The 27,765-nt window shown below is 42.5% G+C and overlaps 1 protein-coding gene across 1 annotated transcript; it reads left to right on the plus strand.

Annotated features, from left to right (window-relative positions):
- The first annotated feature begins 25 nt into the window (after positions 1-25).
- Positions 26-27,673, plus strand: ube2j1 (ubiquitin-conjugating enzyme E2, J1). The gene is made up of 8 exons (XM_069196438.1): positions 26-2,483; positions 15,807-15,880; positions 16,570-16,701; positions 17,460-17,544; positions 19,744-19,849; positions 21,341-21,470; positions 23,243-23,371; positions 26,689-27,673. The coding sequence occupies exons 1-8, from the start codon at positions 2,453-2,455 to the stop codon at positions 26,935-26,937; spliced, it is 936 nt and encodes a 311-aa protein (XP_069052539.1). The 5' UTR covers positions 26-2,452; the 3' UTR covers positions 26,938-27,673.
- The last annotated feature ends 92 nt before the right edge of the window (positions 27,674-27,765 follow it).

Here is a 27,765-nt window from a genome sequence, read left to right on the forward strand (position 1 = left end):
CATCAATATTATATTAGAGGGGCAGCTTCTCTATATGTCCAATGAAGACATTGAATGACTAGCTTACACTGCCTGTACAAAGCAAAGATGAAAAAGACACCCTGAGCAAAATGGGGCTATGCTAATCAGTCCTTGTATGAATACTCCTCTAAAACATGCTTTGAAGACTGAAAATGCTAAATCTGTGCAGGACAACAGCAGTCATGCATCAGTCAAAGGCAGAGCAGGGAGAAGTAACAAAGTCATTTCTTTTCTGTTTATTTATCAAGCCTCTGTACATATAATGTGCAACAAAAAATCTTTTCACTTATAAGTGCACCAAATTCACAAAATATCTGGAAAATACACAATCTGTTTTGTAGTAGGTGCACTGATCTTATGTTAAACAGACATGACCTGTATCTCTGATTAACGTTCGCTCTCAACAGGGTGTAGTATAGGGCCCCTGCAGTCTGTGTCACCATACAAGCTGTACATCTGCAACGTACTGCATGGCTTGTGGCAGGTTGCAGGTGCTTCCTGGGGGGGATCCGTCCCATTGCTCTCCCTGAGCCTGGGCAAGCACCTCTGTCTGTTCCAGATGGCGCAAACCGTCTTAGCTGATCCCAGAAATGCTCACTCAGGGCGGCAAGCAGGAGATAATTAAGACAATCTCGTCACGGAAAAAGGCTTCTGATGCACGAGCAGCGTGAGGAGAGTTGTCACTGCAAGATGAAAACACGGGAAGGCAAACAAGCAAGGTCCACAGGACGAGTCATGCATGAATTCTGTAGCCCACTTACTAAAGACCGTGAGGCTGGGACCTTCCCCTTGGTTGCTCTATTGTACAGAATCAGCGCATCGTTCTGCACATCTGACACACACTGATGTCCATCAGGCTCTTTATTCACGACGAAAGAGGACTGCATTGCTGGCAAGTGCATTTGACTCAGCTTATTTCAACCTCCAACATACCTAAGGCATGAAGGTCTACTTCTATCAATATGGGGAGCTTATCGTTTGCTGTGTTGTTCATCTTCGATTTTCACATCTTTGACATTCAACAGGTTAAATCGCCTCATCGCCCATGTCCAAGCAACTAATAATATTGACTTATCATTATCTAAAACCAGTATGCTTTATTTGTTTTACAAATGCACATAAATAATGTTTTTTGGATGTTCAGTATATACTGTATGTGGCATACAGGTACCGTATGTTACATGAAAAACAAATGTTCACTCGTGTCCTGACATGCCTGCGATGTGCAATGAATTAACTGAAAAAAGTGAAGCTTTTGAGGAAAATAACTGTTACATACAGTAGAGAACAGAATTAAAATGTTTTTTTTTTTGCCAGATATTCCCAATTAATAGAAGATGCTTCTTTTAACTGAAGAAAATTATACATTTCTGAAACCACCTATTTTGGTTCATTGCTGCTGTCTGTACTTATGCCTGGTAGCACTGCTGCTGTTTTTGTCATATTTGCACATTTGTTACTAATACAGCGCACTGCATATTTATTTCTTATGTTTTTTTTGTGAAATGATGGGTGTTTCATTGAAGTTATAAGGGTGTGTTTTGATTGTGTTATTGTATACACTTCTGAAATTTACCCAAAACTACTGCAACTTGAAAACAGTTCCCTGCAGGGCTTATTCCGTCAGGCTAGAATTAAACACTTTCTCTCCTGTTTATGCGTCACACACATCACGTCTCATTAGTGTCTCCTACCAATCTGCGTACTCAGTTTACGGACAGCAAAGGAATCAGACGGTAATCGTGATACATCAGCTTCTTTATTATCAGTTAAACAGAGAACATAACGCAAAAACATTTTCATTAAAAGTTTCGTTTAAAACGCATTACTTCAAACTGCTTTTGTCTTTGGTTTCAACCCAGTTGTCATGTACTGTATTGCTCTGACTCTTCTAACGCAATGCGTGCTTTAGACAGTCTTAAGACGTATATACTGTAACAAAGTTTAATCCTGTCACACCAATTAGTATTATGATGACTGTACAGTAGGACGTCCTTTCATCCCGGAGACAGGCAGTGCTCTCTTGGCCAGTCACCGACAGAAACGCAGCTGATTCCTGGCCGGGGATGTAAATAAAGTTTCGTTTTTCAAATGTACACTTCCTCTTTTCGTCTCTTCATGTGACATGTTCGTAGAGCAACAGAAAGTGATTTCAAACCTGTCACGGTGCCGCTGAGCGAAACTAGGAGGATTGTGCCACGTCAGGCTGCTAAGATTGGGATGCTAGTTAACTACTCCGGCACGACGACACCGAAGGGACGCGTTTTTGTAGTTCCTGTGGCTTTCTCCGTTATGTTATGGCAGCTTTAGGGGGCCGGGAAACAAACCGAAGCCGTTAGCTGGCACCGAGAAACCGAACCCTGTTCGGACCAAAACAACGTGGGAAGACATCCGTGCGCCCGCCGCCCCCCGTCCACCTGCGCAGATAAAGATGGAAACCAAGTACAACCTGAAGAGTCCCGGTAAGCGATCCAGACTGTGACTGTAGCCGAGGGGCACTGTGGGGGGGCTGTGGTTTACTTCCGTATTTCTATTTTTGTTTGTTCTACAAATATGAGGGGTGATTCTGCCACAGGGGCGCTCTGTTAAGGCTGCTCGCAATCACGCAGTAGTTTCAATTCAGATCATCCTGAATCTTTACCAGAGGGCCGCTGAGCTGTGTTGACGGCCAGTCGGCTTTGTTTCGCTTTGTGCTCAAGTCAACTTTATTGCTATTCGCGGGCAGTATCGTGTGTAGTGGGGCTGGAGCTGTGGCCCTGGTGGTTTTTGAAAATGAATCAACTTCGTGAGTCAGTGACAGTGGGCTGGTTGATGTTGTTGGCCTTTTCAGTCCCGACTGCTCTTGTGCGGCACTGAATTTCAATCAGTCCGCACTGGCGTGACATACAGTACAAAGTAATGCGTGAGGTGTTGTAGCAGTTAATGGAAATGGGGAAAATAAAGCATTAAAGTATGATATAAAGAGGTGTCAGAAATATTTTTTTTCTTCCCTTTCATTTTTTTTAACGAGGGTGAATCTACGGACTGTAGAGCGAAAATGACATCCGTAACATAAATGTGTGTTTGTTGTGAGGTTGTGAGTATCAGGGCTGTGACAAGCGAGGGATCCTGATGTAATTGACGGTAAGGTATTGTTCTGCGGTTGTCTTATCGCATCTTCTTCCAGTTTGTAATGGTCTGTAGAGTCTGTAGCTTCTGGTAAGGCACTCGGAGAAGCGAGGACATCGATTGGCTGCAGCTGCTTCAGTGGTGAGCACTGTTGTTGGAGTGTTCAACTATTTCTGCATTTTTGTGCTTTTTGTTTACATAAAATGTTAATATACAGCATCATACTAGTTCTGAAACCAACCGTTTTAGCGCCGGCTTCCTGCAGCTGGTGACATTAATCACAGACAAGACTGGCTTTCCCCATGCAGTCCTGTCTGTGTGTGCTTAGGCCTACAGAAAATAACCTTTTCATCTTTTGGGGGGAAATGATAGAATTTATATTGGGCTTAACTGAAAGCTGCGTTTGGTTCTCTTGAGATGTGACATGTTTTGTAAGACCGACAGCCTTGCTTGACAAAAAATACTTCTCAGTTCAAAAACGGGACTTCATACAACAGGGCTGTGTGCTCTGAATTGTAATCTTTCCCCTGCGGCAGTTAACTGAAAGCCCTCGGGCCACCGGAGTCGCTCCCATTATCTATTCCTGGATACAGGAGGGGCTATTCCTGTCACTTTCATTCATCTTTATTCCTTAAAAAACATTTTTTAAAAAGCTGTCGGAAAAAGAACCTCTGAAAATTAGTCAGGGTAGGCTGCCGTCAGCCTCGATATAGCCACCCTTGCTGACAGTGGAGGGTAGCTGTGCGTCTTCGCCAGTGTTGCCCAAGGCCTTGTGCCCGTCTTTTCTCTTTCAACAGCGTCTCTGCAACGCCGACGTAGCAAGTGTTTTTGTTTGCTTTCTTCCACACATGCAGTAAAACGATGTAAATGTAAATTCTTAACCAACGTTATGCTAATGTGCAGGACCAGAATGGACTGAATGTCAGTTTGGTATTTATTTGTGCACAGGCTTAAGGGTACAGTTCTTTCTGTTTTAAGTAAGTCCCGTTTAACTTTGTAAAACAATTGACTTTTTTTGTCACCGATGATCTTAGTAATAATGTGCTGTTTTGTTAAAAGTACTGTAGTGACTGCTGCCTGCCTTTTGACCACATTTGGGTACCTTGCTTGATGTAGCTGATTTCACTATGTAATGTGTTTAGTAACAGTAGATAAACCCCTGTCAACCCAAAATAGGTGTCAGTATTTAAGTGAGAGATTAATCAGGTTCTTCTTGAGGAGCTGGTAACAGTGTTAGGAATTGTTGTGCGGGATTTCAAGCATCATGCTTGTTTCAAGCTATTTCTGCAAAAGTGTCTTCTGCCTGTACACATTTTATCACAGAGTGCCTACATGTCTTTTAGGGAAGAAGTAAAGGTTTATTCCATGCTGACCAGAGCCACAACGATTTGGCTGTGGAGCCTTCTTTGGGTGTTGGGTGTCAAACCCAAAGAAGGCTCCACAGCCGAAACGTTGTTTCCTTTATTCTCTTCTCAGCATGGAATAAACCTTTTACTTGTTCCTTTGCAGCCTACGCATGCTGATGCAGCTCCACACCTGAACTACAGTATGTGTCTTTTAGCCTCATTGTGTCAGACCGCAACAAGACTGGACCTGGCCAGTACTGGGACGAGAGCTCCAAGGAATTGCAGGTTCCTGCAGTAAGTGGTGTTGGCATACTGGCAGATGGACCTGAATTTCCCCAGAACAGACCAGTATGATGACTGGGAACATGTAGGAGCTGCTGTCCAAGGTCCCGATTTGCTTTGTCGTGAAAGATCCCTTGTTGCGATTTGGTGGGGGTTTTGGTCCTGTTCTATTTGTAAAACACTTTGGATAAAAATCACTGTGTAAACACAAGGCCTAATTAACATAAACCCACCAACTGCCTTCTTACTAAAAATCTCCTCCACTCCCAGCAGCGTCTTTGCACTACGTATCTTTGGGGTTTATTTGTTGGGGAACCACGGTATACACAAACCGAAGGGCCAGGAAAGGGGTTCTAGGATAGTTTAGAGGAGGGTGGACAGTGACGGTGCCTGAGGCTGACACTGCAGACCTAGCTGGGACACTGCTCTCGAGATGCTGTTTTACAAGGCGACCGCTGATCCGAGTTGTCGATTCTCACAACTTCTTTTCTCACCGATAACCGAAGCTGCAAAAACCTACACCTCTCCATTCACCAGGGAAAGTAATGGGAAAGTACAGTAAGCACGAGCCAAAGCTCAAGTCTTATCTCAATCTTGCTGCCATCTGGCTGACCGAGCGGCTGTGGAAAATGACTTTCAGCCAATCCAGCGTCATCACTGCACTTTGATCTGTTAGGCATTTGCTAGTTAGAATCAGTGTGTTAAAGTACAGGGACCCTGGGGCTGGGGGGGAGTTTAGGTTCATTTGTTTTTACATTGTTTAACTTTAAAACATGTGATCTGAGGAGCTGGGAATACTGAATTGCTAGTAAATTACTTTTTTTTTTGAAATCCTTATTTAAAGAAGTGGTATTTGCAGTGCATTATTTTTGTTTCTATACCACTCCCCCTACACACACCATAGTTCAGTAATTTTTCAAGGAGAGGTAAATTAATCACAACAGAATGGGTGCAAATTGTATTTAAAAATTCACATAAGAAATCAAACCAAAATATGTTAAAACACATTTTCATAGTTCTTTGTGTTTTCAGATTTGTATACTGTAAATGCATTGATTATCCTCTTACTTATACTCATACGTAAATAAGAAGATCACATTTATAAGCACCATAACGTTTGTGTGTGTGTCTGCCCTGCGATGGACTGGCGTCCTGTCCAGTGTGTATCCTACCTTGTGCCCATTGTGAACTGATATAGGCTCAAGCTCAACTGTGACTCTGCATTGGAAGAAGCCGTTAGAAGATTGATGGGTGGAATACTAGCCAGTTAGTATTAGAATTCAAGATGCAGTTTTCTAACCATATTGTAGTTGAAAACGCAAAGAAGTGCATTATAGCTCGCTGAAGCTCAGCAGGTGTGAGTACCTGGATGGGAGACCTTCTGGGAAAAACAAAGTTTGCTGCTGGAAGAGGTGTTAGTGGGGCCAGCAGGACCAGGGGGTGCTCACCCTGCGGCCTGTGTGGGTTCCAATGCCACAGTATAGTGACGGGGACACTTTGGATGAGACATAAAACAGAGGTCCTGACCTATGGTCATTAAAAATCACAGGACATTTCTCGAAAAGAATAAGGGTGTTACCCCGGCGTCCTGGCCAAATTTCCCATTGGCCTTTACCAGTCATGGCCTCCTAAAAATCCCCATCTCTGAAATGGCTTCATCACTCTGCTCTCCTCCCCACTGAGAGCTGGTATGTGGTGAGTGTACTGGTGCACTATGGCTGCTGTCGCATCATCCAGGTGGGGCTGCACACTGGTGGTGGTGGAGGGGATCCCCATTACCTGTAAAGGGCTTTGAGTGGAGTGACGTTGGTTTTACGTCTCATCCAAAGGACGGTGCCGTTTTACAGTATAATGTCCCCGTCACTATACTGGGGCATTAGGACCCACATGGACCGCAGGGTGAGCACCCCCTGCTGGCCCCACTAACACCTCTTCCAGTAGCAGCATTAGTTTTTCCCAGGTCTCCCATCCAGATACTGACCAGGCTCACACCTGCTGAGCTTCAATGGGCTGCCAGCTGAGAGTTGCAGGGTGATATAGCTGCTGGTAAAAGCCTTATAATAGATGGCCATGTGTGGTTTTCTTTGCTTTGTTGATCAAGTTTTAAACAAGGCTGTGGTTATAACGGAGAACACTAGGAGAATCAACTTTTGCACTAAAGCGCAGGTCACTATGTTGTGATAAAATGTACAGTATCAGAGTATATAAGTTGTCAGTGAATATTACAATCGATGACCATGATATCAAACCTATACCTGCTATATTTCATTTATCTTAAGAAAAGATAGGATTTCTATAGAACAGGCAGTCATACTGTTACAGTGGCTAATGAAAATATCAAAACAAATCAGCTCTGTAATTAGTCTTAAATTTGTGTTTTTGCATGAGATCAGATGGTGTATATTCAGTGGGTATGTATGTAAAAATGCAGTACAGTTCTTTCCAAATGACATTTAGAGAGCATATAAACAGGTTTTCAGTGATGTGGTGCTGGTTAAATAGAGATTAAACAGGGGCATTGAGATACAAATGTAAAGCCTACTACAATATTTATATTCATATGTTTGGTGACGGTGGTTAAATGAACAACGCATTAAAATCAGAGCTGCTCAGCCTTTCGGCATCTCTTCAACACTCATCTGTTCAGACGGCACCTTTGATCTTGGTCACGCAGCTGTGAGCTTTTATCACGGACTCGCTCTGGTCTCTGCTCCGTGCCTTTCCCACGTCACTGGAGTCGCCGATTCCTTACCTGCACGCCGTTTAGTGCTCAATGGACGGTGCTCGCACCCTGCTTCGCGCTGTAGAGGGATTGCACTTCCGATACGGATCCGTCTCACTGTTGTTTTGTCATTTTTAATTCGTTTTTTTCTGCTGTATGTGAATCTCAAGTTTTGCAAAACTGTTGCTGTCCCCCGTGGCAAGATCAGGAGTTTGCAACAGCAACGGGACCATACTTTCACAAGATATTTCTGCAAAATAGTTTAAATCTGTCTCAGTACTAAAAGTATCTTAAGAAAGACTTAGCATTAGTCTACGTCTTTCCAAACAAAGTGGAGGTGTGGGTTAGTAACCACTTATATCAGTCTGATAAGAAGCTTCAGTGAACATGAAATTAACTAAGCTGCTGCAGTCTTTGGTCCATCATAGCTTTAAGGTTCCCTTGTAACTTTTCCTGTGTTTTAGAGGAAGGACCTGTTTCCAGCCTTTGTTGTGAAAGGATATTGATTTCACCTGTGTTGTCCTGAATCTGAGACTTTTTTCCCGGTAAATACTGTGGCCGTTTTTTCAGTCATGTTAATGAGCTCCCTCCTACGTAAATTGACGATTTGCTTGAACAAAATGCTCGTGTCAATTTACACATTTTAGACAGGCACTCTAGAACAGAACAGTTAAGAAGAGGCAGCAGCCTCTGAAACACAAGTGTTACATTCAGTAACAGGCATGGGAGGTGAGCGAAGATTACTCTTCAGACTTGCAAATCAGGTAGTTCCCATAGCAACTTCCCTTCTGTTTATTTTTTGTTGTCCTTAAATCCAGCAGTCGAGGCGATTTTTTTTTTTCTGCTTGGTAGTGATAAACTAATGCTAAGTTCTGTTTCTTTGTATTAGTCTACATGGCTTTGTGTAGGCTGCACTGCATTGTGACGCCAAACGGCTTTCAAGGATTTAAAGATCCTTGCGACAAAAATTCTAATTTTTGAGACTTGCGATTTTCAGCTTTACTATTTAAATTTTCCTTTTCTCTTCACACACTTTGGGGAGGGGAGACTCTAGGTCATCACCATTTTCAGTAGACGAAGTCTGTGCTTTTTTTAAAGCATTTTCTACAGTGGAAGCAGGAAACTTGAAACCGATTTCTCCAGGTTACAGCCTGGATTGTTTTGTTGTAACATTTGTGCTCCTCCTGTTTAATTTGGACATAATTGAAACTTGCAATGAGTGTCCATTCTACTTCAATTTCTCTGAACAATGTAATCAGTGAAGTCATTTCTCATTTCTCCATCTGATCTGCTGGACTGTATCACTGAGGTGGAAGCTCCAGTTCACTGGTTGATAAAGTGGATCTCCTCTCGTTTTCCCTGGTTCGTTCTGTTCCATTTCGTCCTATTATTCTGACTGCCTTCCTACTCCTGCCAGCACCGCAGAAGTCTGTCACCCTGCCTGTGTACAGCTGTACATGCCAGCCCTCCCTCTGAGCACACAGAAAGCATGATGGACAACAAAGAGATTGTATTCAGCAAAAATCCTATGTACCTTTATACCCCTTAAACAACAGCATTCTCAAAAGCAACACAACATCAACTAGCACGGTGAGTCAAATCTGACCGTGTGTGAAAGTGTCTCTCAGCTCTTCATCAGTTATCTAACTTAATATTCAGGACGTGTTTCCACACTGTAGACGCCTAGATAATCTCTAGTGGCAAGTCAGCTGAAACTACTGGCCTCACTGTGCTATCTGTGGTTCCAGCTGCTGTTTTCACATGTGCTCACCTATCTTGTTAACGAAGTCCAACTCACGTTTGACCATTTCTATGTCAAATCCAGATTTGTTCCTGCCTTTGTGTATTTGGTTTTCAAATGGACAGGGGCATACCTGACACAAAATCCACCCTCCCCTTTGTTTAGAAATACAGTATTTCTGACTTTTCTGAGAATATTTGTGGTCCTGTGCGCTGCTGCATGTGGGAGTTTAACCTGCAACGTGCCTGTTGACACCCCCTGATTAAAAATAAAACCGTGAAATCTCTGCCTGGCCTGAGAAGCAGTTGTTTGCCTGGCTGTTTACACCGTTTCAGCCCAGGGCTCTGAAAGGCGGGGTTTTCCCCTACTGAAAGCATCTCCCGGGAGGCCAGAGAGAAGATCGCCCCCCCAGAAAATTGTCTGCTTGGCAGAGATCGTCAGGTTGGGTCTTGTGTGGTGTAAGTTTCCAACAATCAGCCAGCTTCCAGGCTGTTGACTCCTTCCACCTTTCCTGAAGGATTTCACTAGTTCAGTCAGAGATTCCAGGTGTATGACAGTGCCCTACCACCTTCTGTTTTCTTTTCAAACATTCAAGGTGAAAACAAGACGCGCTTTCACATCATCTTCTACTTCAAATCAGATTTGGTCCAGGTTATTTTAAAACAAGCAATTGATTAACGTTCTGATCAGCGGTATGTGAATAGACTCTGGGGTTTTCCTTGACGTTGCTGACGATTTCCAGAAACACCTTTTTTTATTCGTCCAAGAACTGACCACAAACTCTCCCGTCCTTGGTGCACACTTGCCGTGATCAAGTGGAAATCGGCGCAGAGCCCTTACTGCACTTTGAGATCTTCCTTGGGCATCCTCCAGCCTGTTTGGAAGGAGGGGCTCTTCTTGGGCCGAACCTGGTTGTGGCAGGACTGCGCCAGCTCTGCCATGGCCTTGGCAGACACTGTCAGGACACATTTCATCCCCAGCCTGCCCAGCTGTCACTTCAGATTGAGGGTTTTTTCATCTGCTGCTGGAGAAGCTGGATTGGATTTTACACCCACTCGGAGGAGAGAGAGAGAGAGGTACTGTGCTGCGCGCAGCTGGCCTTTTCCCACAGGGATATTAAAAATAGTTTTGTTTCCCCCCTCCTGTTATTTCTCCTCTGTCATCACTGCCATCACGCGAAGTTCTTAAAAGATGTTTATTCACAGAACTGTCTCGCGTTGTCATCTCCAGCCACTGCGAAACGCATTCGTTGGAGAGTTTTATTTTAAGTGACTGGATTCAACTCGTGTTCTCTGTTATGCCCTTGTAACAGATGCACGTATTACACAAGAGCGCTCAGGAGTTACAGTAAATAATGGTTCTGCTTCTTTTTGTTAAAAAAAAAACTTTTCTGAAGGCGTTGTACAAAAAAAGCTTCCTTGAAGCTACACATTTTTGACGAAACTTTGTTTTAAACTTCCAGATTTTTGCTTTTTTTTTGCAAAAAATGACAATATTGGCTTACTCCATTTTCGAGGAAAACGCTTGCCTTTGGAAACTGTCAGAACTTTTGAAGCAAGAAGACAAATCCTGTGCGATGGATTATATTTTGCAATGACTAATAAAAGGCAATATTATATTAACATCGTTAACTTTCATTGGAAAGGCTTATAGTGTTATCTTCATAACAAATGGTTTGAAGTTTAAAAATAATTAAAAGTTATATAACTGTTATTTTAATTCCCGAGCCAGTAGTTTAATTTCACTGTCGTTGCCCTGTAAGCTGCCCTCAGAATGGTCTGTCAGCTTTGCAGAAAGGCAGCTTGTTCATAAAAGCTTTGCATCATGTAATGGTCTTTTTTTAAAAAAAAATCAACTGCAAGAGCTTTCCAGCAGATTTGGTATTTGTCTTGAAATTCTGGTCAGACGTCAGATGTGTCCTTTCAGTGGTGGACTCTTATAGTGAACCCAGTTCAAAGAGTGAAAGATGGGATGGAGATGATGTATCCAGGAGAAGGGCAGAGTAGTGGCTCTGTGGCTGGAAGGTTGCCGGTTCGAATCCCACAGCCAGCAGGGGAATCCTACTCTGTTGGGCCCCTGAGCAAGGCCCTTAACCCCAACTGCTCCAGGGGCTCCGTATAAATGGCTGACCCTGCGCTCTGACCCCCAGCTTCTCTCTCCCTGTCTGTGTGTCTCATGGAGAGCAAGCTGGGGTCTGTGAAAAGACAAATTCCTAATGCAAGAAACTGTATATGGCCAATAAAGTGATCTGATCTTATATTGCTTTCAGTATAAAGAAGGCTATCATTAAAAAAGTGGAACAAGAACTAACCTTTCCAAATAAAAGCGAGACCCCCCCCCCAAATGAGAACCAGAGTTTCATAGAAATTTGTGTAGGTTGTATCATTTGTGTAGCTTTTAAACACATCTTGTTATGCTCAGAGCAGGACTGTGGGAAAAGAAGTTGGTGTATTTTTGTTCAATGCTTATTTCATTCAGATAATGAAGGTGGCTTAACTGGTCTCATCAAAAATGTATTCAAAGTAATGTAAAGAAGAAACCCTTCAAAAAACAAACTTGTTGTACATCTTTACTCTTTGGTGGTAGCAATATTCTGCACTGTATTTTCCACTCAGTGGGTACTGTATGAGCATATCATAATCTTTTCTGTGTCCTTAAGGGTTTAGCATGCAATATTTGTCATAAATACCATTAATCTTTTAATGGTGCACAAATGCCTGTCATTGAGATAGAGCTCCCTATAGGCCTTGTTGATTAGCTGTGAAATATGTTGTGCAGCAAGTTTGAGATAACATGTGAGAAAAAGATGTTTCAACAGAACCACAGTACCAGCTTGATAGCTTCTGTGCCATCACCTTCACTGCTCATCAGTGGTTGTTTCCTTCCTACAGTAGTTTAGTTTATTGCAAATACGTAGTTACTTTTTTGTTTTTTATACTTTTATTCTATTTTTATTCTTTTGCACATCATCGTTTTTATGATGAGTATTGTTGAATTGTGTATTGGTGGCACAGTGGTAAGCATGGCTGCCTTGCAGTCTGGGTTCAGTTCCTGGCCTGGGGTGTCTGTATTTGCGTGGAGTTTCTATGTTCTCTCTGTGTTTGTGTGGGTTTCCTCCTGGTGCTCTGGTTTCCTCCCACAGTCCCAAGACATGCTGGTGGGTTAACTGGCTTGAGGGAAGAGGAGTCCTGCGGTGAGTGTGTGTGTGTGTGTGTGTGTGTGTGTGTGTGTGCCCTGCGGTGGACTGGCGTCCCATCCAGGGTGTGTCCTGCCTTGCCAGGATGGGCTCCGGCTGCCCGTGACCTCCAGTTGGATAAAGCAGGTAGAAAATGGATGGATGGATTGTTACTTGTATTTGTACATGCTCCGCAGCCAAGACACAGTGCTGTCCTTGTCTCCAGTCTACTCTGCCATTTTGTGTCTGGCTGCAGACCCTCACCCGCCTCCTGTTTAAATCTTTACGTGAGTCTTACCCGTCTGTCAAGAGGAGTCTGTGGCGCTTAGGGTCAGTCTGGGTTGTTTGCTGTATCACAGACAGGTTTTTATTGGCCCGTGTCTTTTAGAACTGTAGCAGCGAGGTCTAGTTTTGCCATTTTTTGTTCTGCTTCTTTCGTAGTTATTTGTCCTGACACAGGGGTACGTTGGTAGATAGTCCCCTTTCAGGCCGTTGTGTGGGTGGCACTGTGCTGGTATACTGTAAGTGCTGCTGCTGGACTCGGGCACCTGCCTGTCTGTGCTGAATCCCATTTTCAGCTGCAGTTTGATCGCTCCACTGGCAGGCTCAGTATGGCACGATACACCCTGTCCCAGTACATGTGACCACAAGAACTAGTTTCGCTGTGTGGGCTTCATTAAAGATGTAAGCCGCTCATGATGCTGCCCAGGGAAGAGCTGTGTGCTTGAAATGCATTGCTGTGTGCAGTTTTCTGTCTGCATCCAGCCATCGCTGTGCTGTTTTTGCTGTAGAGACACTGTTTATTTATTTTATGCTCATTGAGGCAGTAAGTCTTTTTTCACTTTGATGATTAAGTGGCTTCTGCTTCCTTTGTTATTCTCGAGAAACGATGTTTGTTGCCAACTTTTGCAGGGTTTTTTTTTTGGGAGGGGGGGTTTCTTCATCAGTCACTAACGTAGCTCTCGAAGGTCCAAATCCCTAAAACGGGAGATTTTCTGTCGAAAACTGCGATTGCATAGTTCTTGAATTGATTGTTTCCTTTATTCAGGTATAAAGAAACGCATTGGTTAATTAATCTCTACCGCAGGTTCAAGATTTTCCATTCATCTTGTCCTTTTTTAATCGAGCCAGACTTGATGGCAGATGCGTGAGGTTGTCAGACCAAGGCATGAGTCCGTGAGACTTGGTCCCGCTGTGTGTGAGACTTGAGTGCTGTAAGATTATACCAGTGTTGTATAAATATATCATTAATAACCATAAAGTTGTACCCAGTAAAACGAAAGGCATCCTAATGGGCAGGAGGTTTGAATTCTTTGTACCATTGTGGCTGCTGGCTGACAGATGATCTTGCAGTGTATCACTACCGAACACTGATTCAATACAGACTTCTTGTGTGCATTTTGCTGGCGATCATGCATTTGTTTGGCCAGGCAGCCCACCTGACCCCTATACCACTGTGGGGAAACCCTGCTGTGCACTGTCACGTGAATGTAACTGGTCTTATTGAACCATGAGGCTGTTGCAGTGCTCCCCCGGGGAGACAGGACTGCACCTCTTGCCTTGTGGAGCTGCACAAACGGTTCAGACCCCCTGCCCTGTAATAGCCCTTTCCTCTTACTGGGTACAACTTGATGGTTATTAATGATATATTCATACAATATTGTTACAGCCTAAAGCCCGGTTCTGTTATAATATCATTAACGTAGCATACACCAAAACATAAAAGAAACAACAGATTTACATACGGAACACAGGCCTTTATTTCCTTTCTCCAGACAAAAGCGAATCAAAAAAAAAAATACGCTCTTCAATCCAAACATACTCCGACACTAACTTGACTCAGTCCCAAAAACTCACACTGCCATATTTACATAAAACAAAATAACGACTTTTAGACAAAACATGCCCTGAGATTGGAGTCTCATGCTCTACCAACAGAGCTAGCCGGGGCCTTGATACGAAAGAGAAAAGGAGAAAATCGAACCCCGAAAGGCACTGTGAACATGTCAAGAAAACATCCAAGTCAGTCCATTAATGCGCACAAGCAGTCAAACCACAGGCCAAGCCCCGTGCAAGAGAGAGCAAGGCTGCCTCAGGATGGTTTGACAGATCTCACGGGGGAATACCAGATCCTCCCATTCAGATTGAATGTCAAGACCGCACCTCCTCTCAATCAGGGTTCGAGAAGATAAGCACAAAAATAAATAAATATGCATGAATAACAAATGCAGCATGGAGGAGTGTTCATTTTGCCTTTTGATTGCAGTGCAGCATGATTAAAGCATGATGTCTTCTGCAGTTATACTCTCCAGCAGCTGTCATTGACAGCATTAAGGCCCGGGGCTGCTTCTTAAGTTTCCTTACATAAACCACAACTTATTCTCCAGAAATGTTCTCACATGGCCCAGGTTTCTATAATCGGGTTTGGGCTAAAACTAGGTCTGTCTTTCCTTAGATTAAAATTTGCCCTGTAGCCCAGCATACTTTTAACTCAAGGGTTAAAATGCACAGATGTTTTCACTGCTGGAAGGATGTCACATGTGTCTTAATGCCCACAGATTGTAATTAAGTGACCTTAATAACTTGTTTATGCCATTTTTTCCGTTATGAGCCTGATTTTGTTTTTTTGCTTTGCAGTTGTTTTGGCAAATGCAAGTATTTCAAAATGTAAAAGGAGTTCAAACCATCAGTCAGTCTCCCGAGTGAAAGTGTATTTTAAATCTTCCTCTGCCTCTTGCTGTCCTGCACACTTAGGGAATAAAGGTCTTGTTTTAGATTTCTTAAATGAATCTGTCGATATCATTCAGTAAAGAGTGGTCAATCAGACTAAAACATTTCCCACATACAAAAACAGTTAGGAGTAGCACAGATTAAGCAAAGAGAAATGTCCTCATGCAAATGACCATGTTAGCAAACAGCTTGCCACTCCTTTAAACATGTGATGTACAGTACATGGCTTCAATTAACTAGAAACAGTTTAGGTTAAGTTGGCCTCCCTCTTGTTCATTAATTGCATCTGGATGGAAAGCCACTGATGGAAGGGGACAGATTGTTATTCTATATTTCCCAGCGAACGGCTTTACAGTGCCACTGGGATAAACTTCCAGGTTTCAATAATCACATCAAACTACTTAACAAACATGATTGATTTAGAAGACACTTTTTGTGATCAGATCAGAGTCCTGGGTTCAGTTGCAGTCTGGACTGCTTTTTTCTTCATGCAGTTTCCATGTGTCTCCTCCCTGGGATGTACTGGCCAGGGTCACTGGCGTCTCTTCTGGCGTGTGTGCGTACACTCTGCGGTGGGCTGTGGTGGACACATCAAGTCCAGAGTGTAGTCCTTTCTTGACATGTCCCTGCACTTGAGAAATCAGCCTTTTGTTTTACATCTTTTTTTTTGTGCACCTGTAGCTGTGAAGCGGCTGATGAAGGAAGCAGCTGAGCTCAGGGATCCAACAGAACATTACCACGCACAGCCCCTAGAGGTGAGACGACTTTGACATATTGCAGCAGCAGCGTAAGCTAAACAGCTTCACAAGGGTACTAACTCTGTTGATGGGAAATGAAAATGACACGTCTTGCTAGGTGCCTGTAGAGACAATTAAAATTCGATTTCATGTCTTCCAGAGGACATCTTTCTAACAAACGAGGAAGTTCTCCTTTCTGTCTCCTGTTTGTTCACACCATAGCACAGCACAGCCTGCTTCTTCACATAACCTGAAGCACTTATGTTACTATTATCTTGTCAGAATCTCATGACCTCTAGTGCACAGCAATTTTGAGAAACCAGTGCCCCATTAGGGTGACCAGAGACCTTATTGTAAGAAAGTGCCCATTGCATCCTGTGTTCTGTCCTGGCTCCTGCTTGAGTGGTGCAGTAGGCCGTGTGTGCCCCTCTTATGTGTACAGTGCCTCAGGATCCTTGGAGATGAACAACTTTAGATTAATACAATTATTAATTATGTGTAGTGTAAAAAATATCAGGAGGAAACGTGTTTTTGCAAATTGATTATATGTAAAATATTTGCTGAAAGAGATTTTTCTTTGGAACCTCCAAATTCAGTATTGCTGACTACAAGAAAGGCAGGTCTTACTGCCTGGGTATTTTCAGTAGACTGCGGAAGAGACGACTGTTCTAATTCCGTCTCCATGCTCTGACTACCTTTGTGTTCAGGATAACCTTTTTGAGTGGCACTTCTCGGTAAGGGGCCCTCCTGACTCCGAGTTCGACGGTGGGGTATATCACGGAAGGATAGTGCTTCCTCCAGACTACCCCATGAAGCCGCCCAGCATTATCCTCCTCACCGTAAGAGCCCGTCATCGTGCCGCAAACTCGTTTCTGTTTCTAGATGATAAGGGTAATCCGAGAGGGCCCTCGCATCAGGCTTCAGTGTCAGCCTGTGGTCCTCCAAACAAGGTCAACACCTGGCTTGAAACTTTCTCACTTTGTGAACAACTTATTGTTACGTGAAACAGTGTTTTAAAGTGCTCAACCACCCCCTTGAGTTAATTATTAGCATTTCATTAGGTCTGTATTTAAATAAAATTTACCTTTTGCTAATATTATAATGTTGACATGTAAATATTAATAGTAGACGTATACAGTACTTGGTGTCTGATTAACACTGTTTTTAATTATTACAAATGGCTGATAATGGACACTTCTTCTTAGTACTGTGATTTACAATGCACATGACATTTACAAAGTGGTGGAAAAACTGTTTGCCACTTTCAGAAATGCATACTGTAAATGTTTTTTTAATCTGTACAATAGAGCAAAAAGTGTTATTTAGAAACAAAGGAATTCAAAGAGATTTTCCTAAAATTACGTTATTGATGTTTTGGGGGAATGACTATAGTCAAGAACTCTCTGGTCTAAAGCAATTTATGTATTATCTGGATGTTAGTTTTTCAATTCATAATTCATCTGTCACCTTTTAAGAGGTTTTCTGCATGGTTTTTGTTGAAGACTGGCTTTGTTAAGAATACACTGTATATAAAACACATGGTAAATTAAGTCAAAAGGGAGATCTATGAAGTGTTGATGTGTGGTTGTTTTTACAGTCCAATGGAAGATTTGAAGTTGGTAAGAAGATCTGCCTGAGCATCTCTGGACACCACCCTGAGACCTGGCAGCCCTCCTGGAGCAGTAAGTAGAGACAGAGCTCTCCGGGGCTTAACTCTCAGCCTGAACGCTCTCCATACGGAACGGTCATGTACAGTACGTGTGCCAAGCAGTTCCCATAGCTATGAGGAAAGATACAAGGTGTGAAAAAGGGGTTAGCGGATTTCTTTCTGCACAAAGACTTCTTGTGGCACAAGAAATGTCATGCTTAGGCGCCTTTGAGTTATGGCTGGGATGGGAGTTAAATGATATGAAATTCCAAGTGCGAGATAGAGACTCCCTTAATAAGGGAAGATAAAGCCGACCATTAAAAAGTGCTCAAGGTCTTGGGAATGTCCAAACACAGGTGCCCCCCCCCATTACCATGGTAACAAGTTGCGTCAGAAGCGGCTGAAATTTGCTATATAAACAGAAGTCTTGTACCTATATTTCGAACAATACTGTGGTCTTATTGTTACTTGCATGCAATAAACTCAGTTGTTTAAACTTCATCTCGGGTTCCAGAACTTATTTATCTGTTACTACAGCTAGAAGCAGTAACCTCGGAAACAAGATTCAAAACGAAACCATTAGTAAACGAATTAGGGGGGAAATATTTTGGCTAACATCTCAGTTAAATATTTGAAGTGTGAAAATACAGTAGTTTTATGTTAAAACCAATTCAACAGGGCCCAGACGTTAATTTGTGGGATGTCTTTCAACATTAGATATAACTCGGTATAAGAGATTTGAATGTGATATTCTGTCTTTCTCTTATGGTTTTATTCTTAGCAGGTTTTTGCAGAATTTTTTAAAGAAAACTATAACGGATTCCTTTCACTGCTGACAGGCATCTGTAATATTGCTGCCAGTTATTAGCTCATGGTTGTTTCCATACACCTGTTAGTCTCTCTTTTTATTATTTGCTCTGCTTGTCAGATCTCATTTCAGTCATGTCATCCCTCCAAGGAAATCCAGTAGCACTTTCAAAATTATTTTTTTCTCATCAGCTACAGTTATCTGTTTTTTTATATTATTTCAGAGATAGTCTGGAAGAAAAGACTAGACCTTCAGAATATCATGTCTCACAACTGCAGAATCTGAGATCCCTTTGTGGTATTCACTCATGAGATTTTTAAGGCCATGTTTGAGCCAACAGTAATGTTTGTATTGTGTTAATATACTAAGAAAAGACTCTTTACTTACTATGCCATTTGGGGATCCATACCATTTTTTAAATTAAATTATCGTTCACAATTTTTATTGTGTTTTTATTGTGAGCACCTTTAAGTAGGGAGCTGCGTCAGCATGCGTAGGCTGCAAAGGAACAAGTAAAGGTTTATTCTATGGTGAAAGGAACAGCTTTTCTGCTGTGGAGCCTTCTTCTCAGCATGGAATAAGCCTTTACTTGTTCGTTTTTACTGATCATACTCACTCTTTGTGGTTTTTCTGTACTTTGCATTTGCTGCACTAAAATGTTTGTTCTGGACCTTCCCACATTCGGATTTTAGAAAGATAACGCTAATTTTTGGTTTTAGGACTGACAGGAGGATTTAATTTTTCATAGCAGCGCATATTGAAGAGAAAGTCTTTCAAAATAGGAAAAGATCTAAATCTCACACCAGACCTGTGTGAAGAAAGTGCATGGCTAACTGTTTTGCAAAACTGCTAGAGAGCAACAGACTCTGTTTACAGCTCTCTATAAAAAGAAAAATGAAAGTTTCTGCACCTATTAATTTGCAGGTCTTGCCTTTTAAAATTTTGGACTTCATAACCGTCATGTTGTGTGGCTATACGTCAGTGAATCTGAGCCCGCGTGTTTGTAGGCGTTTCAGGAGGTGCCTAATCCAGCAAATGCTGCTTTTCATGTTGTTGCTTTCCATGTTCCTCCGCTCAGCAGAGCCGAGTGTATTGCAGCCCTGTGTATTCCCCATGTCTGTTGATCGACACCGTGGCTTAATCTTATGTCTGCTCAACACAAACGGATTGGGAAAGCCGGCCTGTCTCAGCCGGGGGCTTTTGAGGAGAAACACAATGGGAATCTGTCCTTAGAAAGACTGTAAATCCAGGCTTACGCAGGGAAAAAAACAATGCATTACTTCGAGTTGCATAACACGGGTGTTTAACTTTAGAGAATGTGATGTTCTTTCATGTGAATTATAGACTCATTTAATTTATCATTGCAACGATGGGCTGGGGTTTTGAGTTTTAATTTTTGTCTTTTTATGTTTATTTCTCTTTCAGTAAGAACTGCACTAATAGCTATAATTGGATTCATGCCAACCAAAGGAGAGGGTGCGATTGGATCTCTTGATTATACTCCAGAAGAAAGGAAATCTCTTGCCAAAAAGTTAGTCTCTGAGATGTCCCTGCGCCAGTGCACACATTGTCACCTTAAGACTTTAGATGAAGATTAAGATCACTTTATTGGCCATATACAATTTCTTGCATTAGGAATTCATCTTTTCGTATACCCCAGCTTGCTCTCCATGAGTCACACAGACAGGGAGAGAAACTTGGGGTCAGAGCGCAGGGTCAGCCATTTATACGGCGCACCTAGAGCAGTTGGGGTTAAGGGCCTTGCTCAGGGGCCCAACAGAGTAGGATTCCTCTGCCGGCCGCGGGATTTGAATCGGCAACCTTCCAGCCACAGGCGCAGATCCTAAGCCACAGTGCCACCACTCCGCCCCTATAGAGCTACATCAGTGTGCATTTGCACTACTGCAGATGAATTTCTATTTTATCTCATGTCATTTATGCCCTTTCTTATTTAGTTAGCTGAAAGAGCAAAAATGTATAATTGTTTTTAATTTATTAGCGAGAAAACAGATGTTGAGTTTGTGTGTTAATGGGTAGCTGCCACTAGTAGTAACTGGTGGTTAATCTAAGTAGACCCCATGCTACCGGTCCACTCTGGATTATTTGAAATAAATCACAAATAAAAATGTAGATCACAGTGTTTGTGGTATTTCTTGATAGACAATTTGTGTATTTTGCTCCAGAGATGTAGAAATGGAAGCCAGAAGGAGTATCAGTATCTGACGGCTTCATTAGGATGACGAAAAGCCACTGTGATAAACAGCTCATCTTCATTTCTATAAATAAAACTCTGTCCTTATCCCGAATAAAATGTGGCTTCACATTGCCCTAGGTTGAGTCAGCTCCTTATTTGCGAAAGAGGTTGCTCTTTTAACTTTGTGTATGTTATAATATTAAACTCCTCGACTGTTCTTCCTACAGGCTGTAATACACTGAAGTCCGGTGTAACACAGTTCATCGGATATTATTAATCACCCTAAAATAATCAGTTTGGAATGATTTGGACCATGTGATTTTTTTATCCGTTTTAACAGTAGCAGTTAGTTCACTTAGGTCAGATATGGCCAGCTCTCTCCTTTGATAGTATTGGTATTAGCATTTGAAATTGGCCCTTACCAATCATGGCCTCCTAATAATCCCCATCTATGAATTGGCTTCATTACTCTGCTCTCCTCCCCACTGATACCTGATGTGTGGTGAGCGTACTGGCGCACTATGGCTGCCGTCGCATCATCCAGGTGGATGCTGCACATTGGTGTTGGTGGAGGGGAGTCTCCATTACCTGTAAAGCGCTTTGAGTGGAGTGTCCAGAAAAGCGCTATATAAGTGTAAGCAATTATTATTATAATTATTAAATGTAAAATTGTTCCAAGTGGATTGTGACTCAATCGCAAACAACAATGATCTCTCTTCACTGTGGTGTGTCACCTCTTCTCCATTTCATGTTATCTGTTCCAAGTCAGTTGTGTAATGAAGGATGGACAACCTGTTAAACAATGACACACACACCTGTGTATTCCAGGTCCCAGGACTTCCACTGTGAGGCCTGTGGCTGCACCATGAGGACGGCTCTCATGCCTCTCACCTCCAACAGCAACCCCAGCCAGGAGGATAAGGAAGCCAAAGAACTAGCAAAACAGATCAACTTCAAGGTAGCAGCTGGCTAATTATCTGTGTACCTACGACGGGGTTTACTCGTGACAGCATATGCTGCAGAAAGAACAAGGTGGTGACTGACTGTAACCTCTCCCAAAACAAATAGTGGTGGTTCTCAAAAACAGATTTGTGCATCAGATATTTCTGCCAACTGTTCTGTTTGTCTTTTTTAATTTATGACGTTTCATGCAGCAGCTCATAATCCCAGCTGTCACATTAATAGTTACCCTCTACTGCATATTACCTGGTCACGCACATGCAGTGGTTCAAATCTCAGTTCTGATGTAATACATTTCCATGAAATTTTAGTCTGCCACGTTGTGTGTTTTCAGGCCTGGGTGTTGAAAACGATGTGCTCTCTGTTGAACCTGGTTGAGTAGTGATTGCCCCCTAGAGAATGTCAAAAGTCGCATCGCTTTTCCCTCTCCTTGTTACACCCCCGAGTACAAAATGCTGAAAAGTATGGTAAACGGAGCAATGTGAATTTGCAGAGGATGTGTGCGTGCACAAACAGCATACAGGTTCACTGGTTTCAGTCGTACTGTAACGGGTTTGAAGGAGAGGGAATGTAGTCTTGGAAGTGTTGCTGGCAGGAGTTTTGCACATGGAAATCTCAAGAGAGGCACTACTAACTGGCAGGGTAGTAAAGCACCTCATGTACAGGGAGAAGTATGCCTAAAGCTTCTTATATTAATATGTGCACCAGTGTGGAGTAGTCATCAGGGCTCAGGATCCTGCATTGGAGGTTTAATTCCTGGTGGGCGGATATTTAAAACTCTTGAGCAAGGGGTTTCACTCCGATTGCTCCATGTTAAAGCCCTGCTGTACAAATGGGTGCTCTCCAGCATATCACAGTAATTGAGAATTTGTTCTCTCATGTCTTATCTGGTTAGATAATAGGTTAGAATCATTTTGAAAATTGTACAATGTATTACATAAACCTGTAAAGCCTTATGTAGAATATTGTGTACTCTGTTGGTCACCACATCACAAAAAGAGATTGCTGCTTTGGAATCAGTCCAGAGAAGAGAAACCGGGGGTGTGCCAGGGCTTCAGAGAACCTCCTCCACTCAGAGAGGAGATTGCAGAGGAACCTGATTCAACTTTTCAGAAAAAACGTCTTGCCTGACCAACGCCACCCAGTGGACTGAACCAAAGCAAAGGACACAAATCAGGAGAGGAGGGGGAATTTCTTTGCAGCTGTTAAGGCAGATACCCAGGCTTCTTTCACAAAACAGCTGGAAGAGATTCTCAGATAGCTACTAACATGGGCCCCAACGGTCTCCTCTTGTTTGCAGCCTTCCTTATGTTCTTATTAAGGTGATGAGGATTATATACTAAAGCATTTTTCTACATGCTGCTGTGTACTGTTTGGTCAGGATTTTTTTCCCAGTGACAGGTACAGTTGTAGGCGAAAGGCTGGGCACCCCTGGTCAAATCGCATGTTTCGCCGAATCTCTCAGTGAAAACAAGTTAACACAACCTCTACAGGGTACAAACGTAAACATGACATATTTCTGCACATTTTAATGGATAATTTTTATTTACTTGCAGAATTTAACAGATTGAAAATAAATACAACTGTGAATGTGGCATGTGCGAAAGTCTGGGCACCCTGATCCATTGAGACTTTTTTTAAGGCCTCCAAACTTAGACTTGTTAGGCCTTAAATTAAGCCAGGTGATGTCAGTCCCAGAGTTGAATACATACTCTGACCCTTCTCACCTCTCAGGATCCTGTGCCTGCTCTTTCCCCATTTGTCCTGCAGGCAGAGTCGAGCACATCTAGTACAGATGCACAGAGCCCAGGAGCAGAGAGCAGCCCCACCTCTGGCACACAGGCACAGGCCCTTTCATCAGGGACACAAGCAGCAGCAGCAGCAGCTCTGCCTGAAGCGGTGAGAAATGCTTCTCTGAAGCATCTGTTTGTCTTTAACCCTCTTCCCTCTGCAGCCAGGCAAAACCAACTTTAATTAGCGGGATAAAGTTATCTCGCTTTGCTATTTACTGTACTTTGCGGTTATACAGATCAAATCCATTTGGTGCATGGGAGCAAAATGTGAGGTTGCCCGATAAAAAAATCAGTGTGTCGACCTCAGACACTTGGGATATCGAAGTGCTTTCCGTGTAGTCCTAGAGCAATTCTTAAGATCAAGTTCAAGTTTGTCATTGCACTCATATACATGGTATATGGTATAACGAAATGCTATTTAGCTAGCTCTCGGACATAAGTAGTACAAAGAGAAAAAAACAACAACAACAATACAATTGTGTAGCAAAAGAAAGACAGAGACAACAGACGATGTGCAAAAAACAACAACAGGCAATGTGCAAAACAACAACAGGCAATGTGCAAAAAAGATGACTGTCACTATATTCCTCTTTGAAAAGGAGAGGCAAAAGTGTTTTCAACAGTAAAGCAGGTTCTTTTGCGGTCAGTTCACTCAAATACTCAAATCTTTAAATCCACCTCAGCCCTTTTGTTCTTTTGTAATAGTCCCATTATGGTAGAAGTTTAATTGCAAAATGATTTTTGCTCAATATCTGAGCATGTCATGTACAGCTACAATGAAGGATAAAGAGGGAGTATATAATTGCTGTTATCCCTTATTTCTGGTAGTGGTTTATGTAATCTTCCAATTCTTCAAAGTGTAGCTCCTTTTGTAGATCAATGATATTTTTATAATAGCAGCTCTAAAGTAGTCTGTCTGGATAAAGATTCTGGCCTTAATGTTAGATGAGTCCCATACTTTTTAGGTTGATAGATTAAATTCACACAACGCCAACCACTGACTAAAACTGCAAGTTCACAGCGGAGGTGCGGACTGCTCTCTGTGGGGAACAGCAAGCACTGAGGGGGGACTATTTTTACTCCTCACATTTCAGCATCAGTTCCCTTCAGGGATGACCTGTTTTAAATCGTTATTGATAAACATTAGAAGATGCTATCAACCTGAGTAGGGATATTAGATGAGACTCCACAGTTGGTATGTATCAGTGTGGGGTATTATGACAAGGCTAGATTGAACAGAAGTTGAGTTACTAAAAAATGTAGTTTTTGGTTTAAAAAATATTACATTTTAAACTTGACAGTTTTCAATAAATACTTGCAAATAAAGAATTTTTCAACTCAAGCACTTTTCTTGCTTTCATTGTGTTGAATTAAAACAATACATCTTGCATTTTATTTTTTAACGTATGAGTGGGTATGTTATTATATTTCTGAATGTCCACTTTTGTTGTTTGTGTGCACTGTTGTGCTTAGGCTAATACAATTCTTGCTGGTACAGACTGTAATTCAGTGCCGATCTTCATTTTTGAACCAGACTCTTGTTGCATAACGTGTTAAATAGTCATTTAAATTAGAAATATCAAGTCCTGTTCTCCAATGAGTGCAATCATTTCATTTTTATTACAAGGTATTTCCTTTCCTTGTATTTCAGAGGGCTTTTTGTAAAAATAACTGTGGATATAAAAATATCAGAGGAAGTGAAACGTACCTAAATAAACCAAAAGGATTTATTCTTTCATATTGGAAGCCAGACTAACTTTTACATAACTGATCCTTTAAAGACACTGGCATTAGTCCAGTACAGTCACCGTTTTTCAAGTGAATGCAGCCTGGTATTCGGTGATAAATTGTAGTGCAATCCTGGATAAGCTGTGTTTCCGCAGTGGCAGGACTAGAGATGAGTGGGGGGTCATAAAACGTCAGACCATCTGCTGCTACATGTGACGTCCGGTCGTGCTGCAGAAAACAGTTCACGGCCCTGAATCCCCAAACACACACAGCTCTGTAACTGCAGCTTGCAGAACCAACTCTCCAGCATTGTACCGAGGGGCTGTCTATTGCTACAGCTGCTGCACTTCTTCCTGGAAGGCGGAGCAGCCTGTGGTCAGCCGAAGCTGGGAGAAACCCTGTGCGATTTGCCAGTTTTTAATTCTTTGTTTTGTGAGCCACGGTTCCCCCTCAAGCCTTTTGCTCTGAATCTGGTGGGCTAAGATTTACTCCGAATAAAACTGCATTGTCTTGCTTGCTCTTCCCTGTGCGTTGCTTTGAAGTCGACTTAAAATAAATGTTTTTTCCCTAATAATGATCGCGATTTAGGTTTTAAAATATCCTTCTGGATTATCTGGGTGTTGTGTTATGAGAATATTATTATCTCCTTCTCTTGGCATGGTGGTGTAGTGGTTGGTGCAGCTGCCTCACAGCTCTGGGGTCCTGGGTTCAGTTTTGAGCTGGTGTTTGTATGTTCAGATCTAAAGTCCATGTAGTCCTGATTTGTGTACTTCTGTAAATTTCCAGAATAAGCTCCGAGCTGCTGTGACCCTTAACAGGAACAAGCGGCTTTCTGGTAATGGATGGATGGTTATGCATTTTCTTACTGCTTCATCCAATACAGGATCACTGGGGAGCCAGAGTGTATCCCGTCAAGCACTGGGTGTAAGGCAGGATACACCCTGGACGGGACACCAGTCTGCCACAGGGTATAATTGACGACCATCTCCTGGTCAGTCGAGTTTTATTATAAAGACATGTAAGGTTGGCTGTAATACAACCAATAATGACCTTCAGGATTGTTTATGTCTCCCTGTTATTAAAATTCAGTGATTCCCTATATTAGAATATATTAGTCATGTTACTAAATGGGGGTGATTTTGCCAGTAATGGAGGTTAGAGCTTGAAAGTTTAGGTCAGGGCTTGGCATTGTACAGAGTGGGCCTGCAATGAAAAGTCTGGCTAATGGCAAAAAAAACAAACTAAGCTGAAAAAAAAAGCTTGACTGCTGCCCCATTGTCCATCAGTGCATCCGTTATGTTAAAAGTTTTCCAAATTCCTGGCATGGTCGGTGTTCCTTGGCCATCTGTACAAAAAGAAGGATTTTGAATATTAAACTTGGCTCTTTGCAATATTTTTTAATTTCTGAAATAATCTGCAAACCACCTGTGGTACTGGCTTTTGGTGCCTTGAAAAACAACATACGTATGGATCTATACAACATAAACTGTGTCCCCAAAGTCGCACTGAGCCCTAAGCCTTTTCTCCAGAACCACACTTTTTGTGATGTACGGTAGGAGTAAACTTAACCTTTAAAATTAATTTACTTTATGAGGCAACTTTATAATGCAGACCTTCAGCACATGCCTTTAGATATGCGTCTCAGCGTTTTGTTTTTTTACGGAACAGAAGCCATGTCCCTCTTCTCCCTTTCAGGCTGCGCCTCAGAGTGACCCCACTGAAGAGCCCCCCCAGCCCAGCCGGCGCCTGAGCCCCCGCCAGCGCCGCGCCCAGCAGCCTCGGAGACCGGCCTCTCCCGCCTTCGCCCAGATCCAGCGCCGCCCGGCGGACGCCCATCACACCGGCTCGGCTGTGCTCATCGTGCTGCTCACCCTGGCGCTGGCAGCCCTCATCTTCCGCAGGATCTATCTCGCCAACGAGTACAAGCTAGACTACGAACTGTGACCTCCCCCTCCCCTCGCCACGGACCGGACACGGCGCGTCGCGGCCTGTCGTCCCGTCTGCTGCAGTGTCCCGTCAACATCGGTTTACAGCAGCGGAGGGAGTTGGCTTGCAAGCAATACGTACAGCTGATTCGCTCGTGGTTTGTGTACAAGAGGTCAGCAAGTGGTCAGATTGCAGATCAAGGTCAAGTAAGCAGCAGACCTTGATATTAGAGTGGTCTTTGATGATCTTCCCGATCAAAAAGAAGCAGCAGTAGCTTAGCTATTCCTTCTGTTTCTCTGCCTCTCTCTTAAGAAACACTTAAACTTAATTGTATTCAATTCACCATATTTGCATATCTCAACTGTGAAACCTGTGCTTCCAAATGTTTAGACCTAAATCGCTCCCGTAATAAAATACTAATACAGATGCTTAACTGCATACTTTTCAACTCTTATACTAACACCATACTCTATATTTGCAGTTGGTTTTGATCATAATGTGTGAACAGCAACATTTTAAATTGTGACATGATAATGTTCCAAACACTTTAAAAAAACAATTTAGACTTGCCAAGTATTTTCAATTGCGTATCCACTAAATTTGGAAATGGTAGTTCTTTTAAGACCCCAGCACAGCTCCTGTACCCATTTTGAAAGAGAATTAGACATACATAGTTCGTGTCTGTAAAGTTGTAAAGTTTAAGTTTTGCTTTGTGTTTTCTTTCTCCAAATACAATCCTCCTAAAATTCCAAAACATCTGTTGGACTGAAAAATAATTCTTACATTTCTGTTGTCTTGTTAAATATTCAGGTTTAAACGTCGGCAAAAGAAAAGCATACCCATAAC

This window comes from Lepisosteus oculatus, chromosome 2 (assembly GCF_040954835.1).
Source record: "Lepisosteus oculatus isolate fLepOcu1 chromosome 2, fLepOcu1.hap2, whole genome shotgun sequence".
Taxonomy (NCBI): Eukaryota; Metazoa; Chordata; class Actinopteri; order Semionotiformes; family Lepisosteidae; genus Lepisosteus; species Lepisosteus oculatus.

Bases quoted from the DNA above. Each gene is read 5' to 3' on its own strand.
- ube2j1 (XM_069196438.1), top strand. From the start codon at position 2,453: ATGGAAACCAAGTACAACCTGAAGAGTCCCG. The intron at 21,471-23,242 runs GTAGCAGCTGGC...TTTGTCCTGCAG, and splicing joins CAAAACAGATCAACTTCAAG to GCAGAGTCGAGCACATCTAG. The intron at 23,372-26,688 runs GTGAGAAATGCT...TCTCCCTTTCAG, and splicing joins CAGCAGCTCTGCCTGAAGCG to GCTGCGCCTCAGAGTGACCC.